General features: G+C 43.7%; 1 protein-coding gene across 10 annotated transcripts in view; it reads right to left on the reverse strand.

The window, feature by feature from the left end:
- Positions 1 to 4,480: 4,480 nt before the first annotated feature.
- The window catches only part of KIAA0586, a 70,604-nt gene continuing 59,156 nt past the window's right edge, over positions 4,481 to 15,928 (reverse strand). For 2 of the 10 annotated variants that reach the window (XM_083837167.1, XM_083837164.1), the window contains exon 31: positions 7,963 to 8,321. In XM_083837167.1, coding sequence (XP_083693293.1) covers positions 8,176 to 8,321 — 146 coding nt within the window. In that variant the 3' untranslated portion in view covers positions 7,963 to 8,175. Of the gene's footprint in view, positions 6,265 to 6,837; positions 7,028 to 7,360; positions 7,505 to 7,962; positions 8,322 to 15,800; positions 15,924 to 15,928 lie in introns of those variants that run through there. The other 8 variants (XR_014584758.1, XR_014584759.1, XR_014584760.1 and 5 more) reach the window with 8 other exon arrangements.

Raw genomic sequence — 15,928 nt, forward strand, 5'->3', positions numbered from 1 at the left:
AAACCATCCTGTGATTCAATGATTTATGATTCTGTGATTTTCACTGCCCAGCAAACTGAATCCCATCCATCAGTGGGACCTCTGTACTGGCTGCCTTTTGCATACACAAAAAATAGCAAGGCAAAGCATGGACCCAGCACTTATTCCCCCTGGAATATTCCTACGAGGTTTGTCACTGACTAAAGCGATTTCAGCTTCCACCCCCCTCCAAACCTGGGCTTTTTTCCCCTGGATTCCTGCAGCCACCCTGCAGTGCAACACGCAGAGACAGAACCACCGCCGTTATAGTTCTTGGCTGTGCACTCTTAGCTACAGTGAGGCATTGGCAGAGCTCAGCGCACTAATTCACCTCCATGTAAACATGATTATTTTAAATGAACTCCAGACAAGGTTTAACTGTAAAAACATCTCCAGTTTTTGAAGCATTTTTAAGTGCTCAGCTCAGAGTTGTTTTACTTAAGGCAAGAACTCACCCTTTTTTTCAGTTTACAAAGAATATTTTCAGAATTAATAATGTCCCAACACCCCCCTAACTATAACACGATGCTTGAAAGAAAGTCGCAGGTCTGAAAATAAAGCTACACCAGGATTTCACGGTTAGGATTTTCCCTTTCGTAGCTGGGCTGTTCATTTCCTTACAAGCAGGAATGCTTTCTGCTTTCAAAGCCAAGATGAAGAAGAGAAGCAAAAACAGTAAGAGGTATTCATTTGGCTGCCTTACTTTAAATGTTTCTGGCATAGAGTTCCCATTATAGCTCGCAACGAAAAGTGGCAGAAGAACATTGTGTATACATTGTAGTGGTTGTACTTTCTCTGAGCAGACATGCTTGCAGGAGGCGGCAGATTAAAGAGCTGGTGTTACTTCAGATGAAGAAAAATAACATCTTGCCAGTTGTGTTTATTTGCAGGGACACATGATTTATGCTTTCCCATTTGTAGAGTGGTTGAGAGAAATGGATCACGTGGCACTGTTTAGATAATCCCTGAGGAAATTCAGGCTGCATCAGGCAAGGAGAGATAGGGTTTGTTCTCCGAGATGAGCAGTGCTGGGAAATGGCAGGGAGACGTGAGATTTCCTCAAGTTCTTGGAATGAAGTTTAAGGCTCCGATTCCCTCAAAAGATTGAGTGTGGGTTGGGAGAATGAAGCAATTAAGATAACAGCAAAAATAACCCAAGTATGGGGGGATGAATGGTCCTTTCCTGTTATTGATTGGCCCAGTGCAGAGAAAAAAAAACAGTGCCTCCCTAAAAGATCTTTACCTGTCAAACAGGACAGCAAGAAGGTACAGATCTGCTCCCGTGAGCAGCAAGGAGGGGTTTGTCACCCTCCTGTCTGTGCTCCTGCACCCTGCTGTCTGTAAGGACTCCTCGTGGTGCTGAGGTCCCCGTCTCATCCCTCTGTGCCTTCTTGCTTTTAGCAGGACTTGCAGAAACCAGCCAGATTCTGCAAAAATTTTGTTTCCCAATGAAATCTACAAGAACCTGAACAAAACCATCTGCATCCCTACCCTGAAAAACACGCTCACGAAAATTAGAGGAGGCAGCAGCGTAACTGTGCACCAAAAGAGGACAGTGATTGCAAAGATGGTTGTAGCTAACTGATCCCCTCCCTCCCAGCCATACCGGGGAAAAAGAACAAAATCAGTCAACAAAGTTTGGCACAGAGGGGCACAGAGCTGGAAATCCTCATCAGTTTTGAGCTGCAAAGTTTATGGGCCAGAAGAATCCCTTACCTGGCATCCTATTGCCTAGAAAGCTGCATTAAACAACTGGCATTAACAGACTTAAGCGGTGTTTTAAGCAGACGCTGGGTTTCACAGCAAGTAAGCACCACGTCTGATTCATGCCTCGGTGCCACAGGTGCTGATTAAGGAAACGCAGCGGGGAGGGAGCTGCGGCTTTGCAGCACGGAAGGGAAGGAAGGCGGCATTTACGTGACAGCTGCAGGATGCTGGATGCCCTTCTCCAAGGGCACATCACGCAGGAAGAGCACAATTTCCAAGGCTGACAGAATAAAAAGAAGGGGAGGGGGAGAAATGACAGGATGCCACTCAGCCAGCAAAATCCCCAGTCACTGCAAGAAGCGTCTCCTGGAACCCATTAAAAATAAGCTCTAAGTCATCATTACGGTGGCAAGATTTACACATAGCGATCAAACAGCGAGCTACCCAGGTGATAACAGGCTGCAGAACCAGTACAAATTTATATATATTAAGGAACAGGCACCGATCAGGGGAGTGTCTTTCAGGGGCTGGTAAGAAATGAGTGCGCTGAGATGGCAGAGCAGGGAACGACCCCGTCGGTGTGACAGGGGCACATCCCTGCACAGGGGGCACTGCCTGTGGCCAGCTCAGGGCAAAATGAGATGTTAGCAATCCTAATTTGCAGGGCTGGGCACTCCTGCCAGCAAAAGGCAGAGCCGAGGGAGGGCCTGGAGATCCCAAATCGCTGTGTCACCTGCCTGACAGCAAGCTTTTAAATAGCTCTGCTATTTATTTATTACATTTTAAATTTTATCTGCAAAGCAGAACGCAGCAGCAAGGTTGCTGCTTTCTGCTTGGTGCTACCTAGAGTTGGCCATGGCTTCAGCTTTTTGAGTTTCACATGATTTTTTTGCTCAGCACCCACTAAACTAACTCACAGATGACCAATTTTTGCATTTCTCTTTTTCCCAACTATTTTTTGAAAACTGCCCTCGTCCTGCAATGGGAACTACAAAGGCGAGAAGCCCACTGGCTCCTAGTTTAAGCCATTTCACGGGCTTCATGTATCCCTTCTCAACACCTTCAGCACAGGACATGTCAGATCAAAAGACCTATGGGCCTTGGGGGTGCCATCTGGTCAGGAGGACGATGCCTCCCTGCCCCAAGCAGGTGATGAAGCACCCATACCCCAGCCTTTTCTTCAACTGACAGCACTAGGGAATGGCCTCCTCCATGGAGAAAGTGCCTCACATGCTCCTGGTTACACTTCTGATCTGACTTTTCTCCTACCTTCTGGTTTCTAGCCTAAATATGAAGCAATGTATAAGGAAAAAATACTTCCCAAACTACAAGAGGCTACTTTCTCATCTCTCAAAGCAGAGGATGAGAGCAACAGGCAACAGCAGGTTCCACCTTTTCCCCAAGATATAACAAAAGCTCTAGACATGGTCAGAGAATTTTGGGTTTGTATTATTCCCCTCACAGGGGCAGGGCATTGTTATGGCTTCTGCATAACTGGCCACACGAGTGTTGTGAGATTTCCATTTTTTTCTTGGGGAATTCTGACAAAAGCATCTGTTGCAGCTCTCTTACTTGCCTCTGTAATGAGATGTCAAAAGAAGGACAACCCTGGAGAAGCAGAGAAGAGCACTGTCTGGCTGAAGAAGTTATAAAGAAGTGGCCAGAATTCTTCCTGGCATTATCTAATCGTTTCATAATAACTGTACCACTAGCCTTGATAGAAATAAGAGAATGCTAAGACGTGCAACGGTGTGGCTCAAAGATGCTACAGCATCGGGTTGGGTAAATGATAGGGTCACACCTGCAGGACCACGAGGCAAAATCACAGCCTAGTCCTGGAAGGTAGGGGAGCTGTCAACACACGATCATTAACAATGAATATTTTAGAGACAGCTTTTGAAAGACATATTTAAATCAGGAGTGCAGCAGAAGAAAGGGGAAAAAAAGGAGAAATCCATTGGGACACAGCTGCTGGCCAGTACAAATACTACAAACTCACAAAGTAGCTTTCAGTCCACTTATAAAACCCTGTTGGACCTGTACAGAAAGGATGAACTTCTCATGTCGTATCAATTCAGTAGGATGCAACCTTCTTGCCCTTCTGTCTTAAACTCTTGTGTCTAGTGTTAACAGTGAGCTGTTAGATAGCTGCAGGGTTCCCTCTCTGAAACGGATACATTTCAGAGTGAGATCCAGCAATTTTTTGCACATGTGTAATTTTAAACATGTGAGTACTTAATTCACGGGGAGAAGGTTGGCACTTACATCTGTACCAAGTCAGGACAGAAACGTTATCCTGTATTGATCTGCAAAGCACCTTGGAAGGTCAGCACATGTTTTCAGCAGCTAATTTTGACAACTTCCATCCCTGAGCTACGAAGGTGAGTAGCAGTAATAAAAACTTCACTTTATCCAATTTCCCACAATTCAGATAAGATTAATCGTGCACATGAAGTGCTCTGCTTCCTATATACTGAAAGCCAGGATAACTCAGCTGGGTAGGGGGAAGGGTGCTGCTGGCACCAGACAAGCCAAAAACCAGCTCGTGGCTGAAGTCCTGTCCCAAGGGGCTCCTGCCTGTGCCAGGAGCTGCGTGCTGTCCCTGTGGATCAGTCACTTTATTTTTGCTGCCCTCATCCTACGGCATCTCTTTTTTTCTTAGGTGTGTGGGAGAGGAGGGGAAAGAAATTGGATTCCGAGCACCTCCCTTCCAAACTGCCAGATTTTACTTTACCAGAATCAGATTCCGAGGACCTCACTTCCAAACTGCAGATTTTATTTACCAAAATCAGAAAATGATGGTCAGCAAATAATGCTTCGGACATTTCAGCTTCGCACTTTCATAGCTTGCAAGTCCAATCCGTGAGCAAACACCCTTGTCCTGGGGCCTTCCTAGTGTCACACTCCGGCCACCTTCACCAGGAATTCAGCTGAACCAAAAAATAAAGCCAGGGTTTTGGTTTCCACGCTACAATCCTGAAATAGAGCAGCAACCTCCTCCCCCCACCTCTCTGCTGCTGAAAAATAGAGCCGTACAGAGGTGGGGTTTTAATACTTTTCCTGGATGGAATTCTATTTGATGCCGTTAAGCTTTGATGACATACCCCAATGACTTGCTTGGAAGAAATCCATTTAGCAAGCTCGCAAATCACGCTGTTTCAGTTCTGTGAGTGCCCATGAGAAATGTGCATTTTCAATCACAAAAGCTGTAGAAACAAAATGGAACTTGGAGACGCAGACAGATGAATTCCTTATCGCAGCTTGGCTGCGCTCACCGAACATGTGCTTACCATTTCAAACTCTGGAAAACTATTTACAGGAATCTGAAATACAAGACTGAATCCAAAGTAAGAAATAGATAAATTTCTAGATGATTTTTTTTTTCCATTTCAAAGGAAAAAATGGAGAGGCTGATTAAAAACAAAGCAAAATCCCAACCCCCCCACAGCCTTTAGCTTGTTCCTAGGATTATAAAAACTGACTTGTAACATGAGCTGTGCGCAGGGTGCCGGATTTACAGAGGTCCCCTTATGTTTATGTGCCAGGACACTTTGTTTGGGGTATGTTTGGGGGGAAGAAAAGCAAATACTTTGCACTTCCTCCACCCTCACAATTCTCTTTGAGTGGTAAGTGGAGGTTGCAGTGGGGTGAGTGATTAGGACATCCCACTGCCACAGCGTAATCCCCACCAGCACCACCTGAATCACACCGCCAGGCATCCAGAGGCTTCCAAAACCACACATCAGTCATGCCAAGGTGGAACAGAGCATAACTCCAGATGCAATTTTCAAAACCAATTGGAAGTGGTCTGCACTGGGCCTTTTCTGACATATTTGCTTAAAAACACAGCTCATTTCCACGCGGCTCTACTCCTTCCAGTACCTAAAGGGGGCTAAGGGAAAGCTGGGGAGGGACTTTCTCAGGGGGTGGAGTGAGAGGACAAGAGGTGATGGTTTTGAACTAAAAAAAGGTAGGTTCAGATTAGATATTGGGAAGAAATTCTTCACTCTGAGGGCAGTGAGGCCCTGGCGCAGGCTGCCCCAAGGAGCTGTGGCTGCCCCATCCCTGGCAGTGCCCAAGGCCAGGCTGGATGGGGCTGGGGGCAGCCTGGGCTGGGGGCAGGGGTTCCTGCCCATGGCAGGGGCTGGGATTAGATGGGCTGTGAGGTCCCTGCCGACCCAAACCATCCTGTGATTCTGTGATTCAGTCAACGAAAATACCTTTGACTTAAAGGCATTTGTCCCCAAGAAGAGTAAAAAGAAGAGAATTAAATAAGTAAATAAATAAATAAATGATGCTCAACACTGCAGACAGTAAAACCTGACACGGTTGTTTTCCTGGTATGACAACTGCCTCTCCCACCGGCCGGGACCGTCCCGTCGCCTCCTTGTGCACTCTCCTCGCCGTGTGTCCATCCATCTGCCATCTCTCGTCTCACCCCGTTTGGCAGCTGTCTGTCTGCTCTTGACTCTGTAACTGAACTTTGTTCAGCAAAGTGCTGTCCTGATCCTACAGCTCCGGGCTCTTTTGCTGTTTACGCTGACAAAGGGAGCTTAAATTATATATGAGCATCCTAAAAAGCCTGGCAGATTAATAGAGCACTTGGAGCGTAGTTTGATAAAGGTTTTTCTCTTGCTGGGAAGCTGGTTTAAGACTCTCCCCCCTCTCCACTGCATTTCGTTATCCCATCAGTAGCTCCAGTGCAGCTCCTTGATGCTGTGCTGAAGCAAACTGACACAGGATAAAGGATGTCCCTACCCTCCCAAAAACAGCTGCCATTCAGAGCATCGATCATGTCTATGGTCTGATTGAAGGCCCAGCTCCCCAACCGGCGGTGTCAGCACCCCCACGGCGTAAGGACGTCCAGAAGCAGCTTCACCCCTGGACAACACGTTCGTGACACTGCACGGTGGAAGCCAGCTCCTAGTAATGCTCTCACAGTGGTACCTTTGCTTTTTTTTAAAGCTCTGTTGCATTTTGCATGAAGCCTGCCACGCTTTCCCCCCCAACCCAGATGTGCTATTTTCATGTCTGTCAAGAGAGACAAGAACACAACTCTGTAACGTGCTCAGGAGACCTCCTTTAAAATTGAATCCCCTCGATATTACTGACCTTGAACGCTTGAAGCTCTCTCTTTTTCCATTTACCCTTGCAGATTCTGCAGCAAATCAACCGAACCTCGTGTCAATGAGATCAAAATACAACCGATGGGAACTTTTAATCTTTCTCGGTTACAGGGAGATGAAATCAGTGCAGGCTCCATAAAATAAGAGTAATGGGAACTGCTCACGGTTATGACTATCTGCAACAACAAAGCGCCTCCCATTAAGTGATGCAGCGAAGCTGTGCAGATGAAGTTATATGCTCCAGTGTCACAACAAGGTGCAAGTCAACCAAAAAGGAGTATTTTTCCCTAGCTTTTGAGAGCTGCTTGCATGTCCCATGCCTTTGAAAGTGCCACAGTGTCTCTGATTTTCCAGGCACCCTATGAAAAGCTCAGACTGGACAAGGAACAGGGCAAAAGCTGTGTTTGCCCTGCCTGGAGAAAAGCTCCTTTCCTCGTTTTCCTGCTGGAGCACATCCAAATCCCTCTTTTTTGATTCACTTAGATGCTGCTTGGGGCAGGCAATCCTACCTTTCTCCCCACTGCTGGACTGGCCACGTTGCTGTGAGCAAACTGAGCAGTCCCTTGGTGGTGGCAGCGTTGCTGCTAATCACGGCGTGGCAGCTCTGACTAGAGATCACTGGGCTTCCGAAGGGCTGAGACTACCAAGTAGCTCTGTCCCAGGAGAAGAAGGAATTTACATAAAACGAATGTAAACAAATAACATTCTCCATTCAAGGAGGACGAGACAAATCATCTCTAGGGAAATAACTATCAAAATGCTGAAAAAACCCTGCGGTTGTTACAAATAGAAGTGTCTCGCAGTAACAACACGAACCCTAAGGTCTCTTTTACATACACTTTTTGAATTACTATCTTGTGAGAGCGGTCTTCTACGGATGAACAAGCTCTGCAAGTATCCAGAAACAATTTTCTTGCAGACTTTGATTTTGCATATATTTTCCTCTGGCTCCACATTTCAATAGTACTGACACTGTATTGAGCCAACCATTCTTTTCCCCATCATTGAGAGAGACCTCTGCCATGGATTTTAATACTGATCCCTTCCACAGTCATTTGTATATACAATAAATACTTAAATGACCTTCATGATCATTGACTTAGCACAGTGATTCCAAAAAATTATTTTATTTGTTTAAAAATATCGGATATGTTCACAAGCAGAATCACTGCCTAAATTTACAATCACGATCGTAACAAAATTGTAAGAAAAACAGTACAAAATAAGCAGTACTGAAAAAACAGTATTGTGATGAAACATCCAGACTATCACACCAGGCAGACAAACGTACCAAACAAAACCTTCAGACAGTGACTGTCAAGCTTTAAAACGTATCTGTCCCTGAAGAATCCGAGTCCCCGTGTACACTGCTCGTACTTTGTGTTGGGTTATCTGTATTCATGGAAGGCAGCTTCACCGACACCTTTGCTGCAGAAACATGTGAATTTAAATGTGGGACAACATTTTCTCCTAGAAAAAAAAAAAAAGAAGAGCAGAACAAAACCAAATTATTTGCAGTCTATAACAGGTACAACTTTACTGGAGTCAATTCAGTATTGCATCACTTCAGGGAAATACAAAGAGACAGACCCCTCGCTGCCCGCAGGTTTGGGGCATTTCAGAATGTGCTAGTTCAGCCACCTCAGTTCTCTTTATCAGACAATAAAGGGATGAGTATCTGGACATACACAGAAAGTGTTGTATTTACATACACATACATCGTGTGTACACACACACGAATACATACATAATCTCCAATAGGCATGGAACAACTTCAAACACACATACTGCTTCCCATAGGAAAAAAACAAAACAAAACAAATGAGATCTGCAGACACTAACAGCATCTCTAAAATCCATCAATATGTGTACGTCTGTTTGCATCAAACCTTAGAAAACATTAAGGCTGTTCAATACCACATAGCTTTATACAATCCTAAAAAGCAAAGCAATTTAGGTTGAAGCTATTGGCTACAAGTCCCATGAAGAAAAACACCCTGTGAGTGCTTCGGCTGCCCAAAACACAAGTAAGAAGCTGTTTTAGCTTTTCCCAGCTCCAACCCATTTCCCTGACTGCTTATGGAGGACACCAGAGGTGGGAAGGCAGAAGGGTGACGGGCAAAAGCTCCTACGTTTAGCCACAGGAAGGAGACAAGATGCATTAACCCGTGGGGCTGAAGGAGCAAGACGTAAATCAGGCTACAGAAACGGTACAAAGCAGGGCAGGAAAAATGGCACTGGATGAATAGCATAGCATTCACAGAGCTACAGGAAGAGTATTTGGAGATTTCAGGTGTCCTTGTGATATTTATTTTAAATGCAGCATCTACTAGCAAAACAAACATACATGAGTCTGTGTTCAACAGCAAAGGCTCTCCTGGTGTTTGTTCTTATTCCAATACGCTATAATAATTCTCCCTTCCTCTATGATAGGCTAGGTAATTAAAACACTATTTTCTCAATGAAAAAAAGTTCTTTCACCCCAGTTAATTATCTACTCTGTCACTGTAGTAGTAATCGGCTTTCATCTGACTTGTAGCGAAGCACGCTTCAAATGACTAATTAAAACAACAAAACCCCACTGCAAAAATAAAGTTTCATTGGGTGTTTTTCATGCTCGAGCAGCTGCCAACAGCCTAGGAAGTCAAACACGAATGAAGCCAAAGATGGTAAAGCCAGTCCATGGAGCAAGCTGTGCCAGCCAAGGCACAGGGAGGCTCTGCAGAGGTAGCAGGAGCACCAGAGTATTTTTGCGTCCCCTGGGAGCCACCACGTCACCTCCCTGCCTCAGCGACGTACGTACTTTGCGAGAAGCAACGTCCACAGTTTCACTGCCTACCCTCACTTTTTGGACAGCCTTCTTCATTACCAGCCTGAAACCCTCCCCAGAGTTTGTGTTGGCATGGGCCCGAGCAAATTAACACACGGGCAGTAGGAAGCCACGAGGAACTCAGCATCTTCTGAACGTTACTCAAAAGCACATTTACGGTAACACCCCAAAGATGTGCAAGGAACATATGTGTTTTGCTTTTTCCAGAAGTCATTCCATGAGCTTAGTCTGTAACCATGCTTGGATGACAAAAATAGGTTATTCAGAACAGGAACAGAAGAAAAGCAAAGGGTTTATTTGGTCAGACGTGAAGCTGACACACAGTAAAAGATGTGAATGTGTAATGCCCAAGGAAGCTCTGTAAATCATCCTAGACGCTAAAGCAACCCTCCGTCACTATATGGAGTTTGATGCTTTCAAAGCTTGACTTTGTTCATAATTTCCACGGTCATGTCACATTCCATGAGGTCATTGTTTCAACAGCTGTTTTCAGGTTTATGGAAAAAAAAAAGGGGGTGGGAGGTATAAGAAGATATATATATATATCCTTATCCCAAGGCTCAGCAGGAACTTTACAAGCATTTGATTCTGGGGTGCTGAAAGACCATATCATATCAGTCTACATTCTTCTTAACATGTACTCTACTTCATTTTACAGATATAGTATAGTTCCATTTTAAGATAGATATAAAATGCTAAAGGGACAGAGAAATCAACAGAATATTTCCATCTACTTGCTCAACTGAAAAACCACCAGGTCCCAAGTTATCCAAATACCCTTAAAGATAAGCTTAAAAAAATACCCAAAGTAAACACTTCCCTTTTTCTAAAGGAAGAAATCTGAAGTCTTTGACTTTGTTAGATACACGCAGAAAATACACAACTTTCAGCACTTTAACTATAAAAAATGATGGGTATCCCATTTCAGCTACTCAACAGACTCTACTCCATGACTGTAACTTTCCAGGACAGAAAGCTGCTAGTCCTACGCTCTACGTGGGCTCAAAGACGCAACTATTACGTTACTTTCATGTGCACTTTATCATCGTCACCTCTCACTTAATCTAACCTCTGGCATGCACAGTGCATACGTTTTAAAAAACACCTCCACATATACATAGAGACGTCTCTGTAAATAAATACGCAAATGCTAGCACACGTTTAAATGCTCATATTTATGCTTACATCTATGTTTTTAAGCATGCATATATACTGATGTCTGTAGTGGGCTTTTGCTGTACATCAGTGATAGTTTGTACAGCCTTTGGCCAGCACCTCCTTTAACACCGTGATATTCCATTTTATTTTTCCCCCCATCAGAGAACAGCTCATAACCAATACGAAGTCGGTTTCCTCTTACACACTGAACTTCTCACAGCCGCAAATATGCAAATAGCAATGGTTATAATCTCCTGATATGCCATAAAACTGCATGGAAAATTCCTCCACTTACAAAGCAAGGCAAGGCAGGACAACAGGCAATCTTCACAGCTTTTTCCTCTTTGGAAGCTCTGGAAGTACTCAATACAATTTTGTAATCACGTACGTCGATGTAGTTATAAAAATTTTCCTTGTTAAAATCCAGTAAGTGGAACATGGGACCTAAGGTGCCCTCCATTCCTCCAAATTCATCGTCACCATCTAATGGGATACATTCATATAAACTGTGAAAACCAACACCCCTCCTGAGTGTGCGAGGGTCTTTGGCTGGTGGAAACTCAGCGGTGACTGGAAACATCTTGGTGACCCTTGGATGGAAAAGGTCAGGTTTCGGATTAGGGATTTGTCCCGGGCTCGGCAATCTATAACAAACTCGTGTACGGTACTAAATTTCCAGATCTTTGTTTAACAGAAACATAAAAATTAATGGTGTGTCAACCATCCGGTGACCTGTGAAGGGAGTTTTTCCTCTACGACGTACCGTCACACAGCGAGCATGCTATGTACAAGTGCACTGTGAATGTGTGCCAAATGGAAAAGGAACTGAAACACACTGAAGGGAGGCTTGGTTACCAACACCATATGGCAACAATAAGAACAAAGAAAAATGTTTAAATCTTTCTTTTTAAATTTTTCTATTTGGCAAAATAAAAAGACTAAACAAGTCTGACTTTTAAGCCAAATAAAAACCATGTGCTTTAACTCCTTAAGGTCGGTGTCCATGCGTTAAATAAAATACTTTCAATTTTAATCTATTGGGAGGTAAAGCAGACCCTTATCTCATAGACGATGAGTGCTATCTTCACAGACAATGAATAGGGAGGACCAGGACCCAGGTTATTGTTTCGGTATAAAACCGGAGCTGTAATTACTGTAATTACCTGCATATGACTTCCTGAAATTTATAAACAATCAGCACCCCCCAGAACCCTCCCTCTACTCTCTATCTGATGTAAAAACTGAAGCAGCTAACTTCTTGAGCAAGAATAAACTTCCAAGCACATGAAAAAAGCCAACGTGAATGCAGCACTCTCATTCCTTTAACAGCGCGGGGTAATCTCAACGGCTTGTTTCTTCTTCTGCCAGCTTCCAGCTGCTTCACTTTGTTTATTACCGACTTCAAAGTTTCAAATGCTGTCCTGTCCCAACAAATAACTTCCTCCAGATGGCATTATCTCAAGTGTTCAGGGACAGCAGAGCACCTGCAGATCTATAATTCAGCATCTTAAAACCTCCAATGAAGTGCCTTAATATTTTTTTTTTCCTCCTTTTGCTTTTTCCCTACAAAAAATAGTTCTACATCTGTGATATAGTTGCAAAGACAGAGATGTCAAAAATTCTTTATGGTAATGACTGATAAGTAGAAGAATATCTACGAGCCCAAAGATAACGGAACCACTACCAGTAGAAACACTTTATCTGCTCCTCTTAACTGTAATTAAAGATGTGAGATACGTACTGGGGACACCACTGTGTCCCCAGTCTATTTCTCCATGGATTTCTGTAGGGCAGCAAAAAAAACCCAGCAACACACTCATTTTTGTACCTGCTCGTAAAGGTAAGCTACCCAGTACGTCAACACAAGAAGCAGGATCTTCTGCAAAATCCAAATTATTCCAGACTTGCTGGGCTGACGTATATTGATAAGAAACAGCCATATTTTGATGTAAGCAATTCTGAAGGCTAAAGTGAAAGAGAAAATACACTCCAGTGTCAGTCGTGTTACTAATTATAAGCAGCAGTATTTCCAGTCCAGACTCGCGTCTAGCTAGACCCCGTATATTGGCTACATAATTCAGGGCTTCTGGAATTTAATGGCTTACACAGTTGAAACCTGGTATGGTAAGGGACTGCTCACACGGCCTCAAGATGGCAAAGAATACAACATTCTCAGAAATGAGCACGACCATCAACAGTTTCTCAAATAACCCGGTCGTTTGGACTAAATTATTCTCCGTTCATTAGACACGATAGGTCCTCCGCTCTTCCAGCCCTGGCCCGCTTCCACCTTGAAGTCATATGCATATTTATGTTATTATGGAGATGTCCTTCCTCAGCTCTGCCAGAAACGAAGAGAAAATGTTTAAGCACGTGTGTTTTTTAGGGCAGGGCCTCTGTTCTCGTTGTGTAAGTGCATTGCTTAGCAGATGGTCCTTGACTGCAGGTCAGACAACTGGCTCCCACTAGGACCGAAACACAAAAAGCAAGAGCACAAGATGCTCTGCAAGGGCAGGCAATTCTGTTCTCTATCCCCCATACAGCCTATCCCTAGCTTAACCAGTTTCACGACAAACAGGAAAGACTCTAGGCAAACTTAGGCCAAATTTCCAGGGCTGAGTTACATGAAAGGGACAGATTTACAACTCAAACCCATCAGTTACTCTACAAAAATGGACTGACATCTGTAGGGCCGGAGCCAAAAATGTCTGGATCTAAAAGCACGAGTCGACTGCTTGAGCTGAAAAAACACAGTTTCATTCTCAGAGGCTTCAGCCAACTCATAAACCCCATAAGTGGGCTACAGCCACCAGAGGAGACAGAAAAATATATAGCATGAGCTCAGTCGAAGTTTTGACCTAAACTTGGCAAATTCCATCTTCACATGGTGTAATGTACTTACAGAAACCGTGTGTACTAACAACGCACAGAGAATAAACACGCACACACACACACACTTTTCTTTTTTTGTTTGTTTGTTTAAGCCGTAATGTATATCCTAGCTATAAACATTGTTGAAAAGAAAATAAATCAGATCCCAAGTCGGTAAAGGAGGGTGGGACCCAGGCTAAGCAGCTAACAAATATTTCAAAGCAGAATACTTGAAAATGATTTTTCCTCCTCTCAAGTCTGAGTTCAAGGTTCAGTGGTTTTCCAAAACATGTTATATTCCCACCACCAGCAACACTAAACAGAACAAAAACTAGAAATACATAAAATAAACTAGAACCAGATTTTTCAAAGTCCTAATACAGTTGCAAGAGACCGGTAGGGAAGGGCAGACAGAAAGCAGCTCCAAAAACATCTAGGAATGAGATTGCAGAGTTTACTAAATAAATATTTCCTTTTGGTGACTAAAATCTCCTCTACTCCCTGAGATCTGGCATAGTTTGCTCTGCAGAATATCTCATTGTTTAACAATGAGGTTCCCTAGCCATATCTCTTGCTGTTGTTTCCCAGCAAACCACTTCCAAAAGCTGTGTAACGATCTTTCCATATAACTACAACAATTATTAATATGAAGAAGAAATATTGAAAGTCAACTTCAATGGTCCGTATGGAAGCCTGTGGTTTTTTGGACATGCGAGTGGCTGGAAACAAACAATCATTTTGGAACTTTTTTGCCTTGCTGCTCTTGATCACAACCATTTTCTTGCAGAAGAAGGAGAGGAGGGGACTGCAGTAAACCTTGAAGCAGCAGGTATTCAAAAATTGTAATTATTCAAAAGTAAAAGAGACAATGAACAAACAGGAGAAGAAGCTGGCCCATTACTTGTCCAGAGTCTTTGAAAAAACACTAGGAAAACACGTAGCTTGTGCAAGGCTGGGGTGGTGGTGGGGGAAGAGCAATCTCTAAATCCACAAGAGAACCTAGGTAACAGCTGGTGGAACTGGGAAAATCTGACAAGTGATAATTAAAAACCAAATATCTCCTAGATACTATTTTTTTTTCATTTTCTGCAAAATCTAACGGGCAAGTGGATGGGAAGACAATTTTAAAGTATGGTTATATAAAACTAATATATTTAGCTCCATTATTCACACCTTCATGTTTGGGGATCCAAAAGACATTTTAATGCCAGGTGCTGAAGCAAATTAAAGAAGCTCAAAAGAAAACGGACTTACATGATCGATAGCAGGAATGCAGAGCAAATTGTCAAAATGAACTTACGCAGACCTCCCTCAGGATGCAGAATCACTCACTACAGTCCTAGCAGTAGGCCTGGCTCCCCTGAGACCTCCTATCTTTACATATTAATTGCAGTAATACTGCCAGCAATACTGCCTCCAGCTTATCTACATCATACCACAGCGCTAGACATAATAGCATTCAGAGCCTACATGGGGAGTGGCAAGGGAAAAAACCAAAGCACCTTTTTAATTCTTAAAAATTACACGTCTTGTTTTTATTTTAAAATAATTAAGCAGTAATTTACACGTGCAATTGGAGCTGAACAAACAAATGCAATCATGTTTCACCATAAATGAGGGTTGCAGTGGGCTTGAAAACGAGCATCTTCCAGGATAGTGAACGATGGGTGTCCCAGGGAGGGAATTCCCTAAGTAAATAAAGTTCCTTTACAAGTTCACATAGTGCCCAGAACACATTTTGGGTTACTCCAGAGTCTGTTTCTGCCTCGGAATTTTTGTTCAGATCAGTTTGGCCCAGGCACGAGCTTACCAACGGTAGGATTGGTCTCACGCAGCCTTTGACGTGCGGTGTCCCTGCACTTGGGATGTGTGTTCAAGGCAAATGACGATCCCTACTTATCAGACAGATTCCCTACGTCGCAGGTCAAGACCGAGCATGTTCTCCGCAGTGGTGTTTGCACTGCATGTGCTTACTAAACATGGCACGCTCTATTAACTCCTCAGCTACGTGACTATTAAAACAATTGTTAGGAATGTAAGAGAACAACTTTCAGTGAATGTGGAAGAAGTCACAAGGTGCTTTCTGTCACCTGAAATGTGATGGGAGCCCTTGATGCGCTCTCTCTCTCACACAGACAAGAGGGTTTCCTGGGCAGGAGGTTACATTCCCTGCAGCCACGGCAGCAATGCACACCCGGGTCACAATGAAGGCTCTAGG

This window comes from Anser anser (genome assembly GCF_964211835.1).
Source record: "Anser anser genome assembly, chromosome: 5".
In the NCBI taxonomy this organism is placed as follows: domain Eukaryota; kingdom Metazoa; phylum Chordata; class Aves; order Anseriformes; family Anatidae; genus Anser; species Anser anser.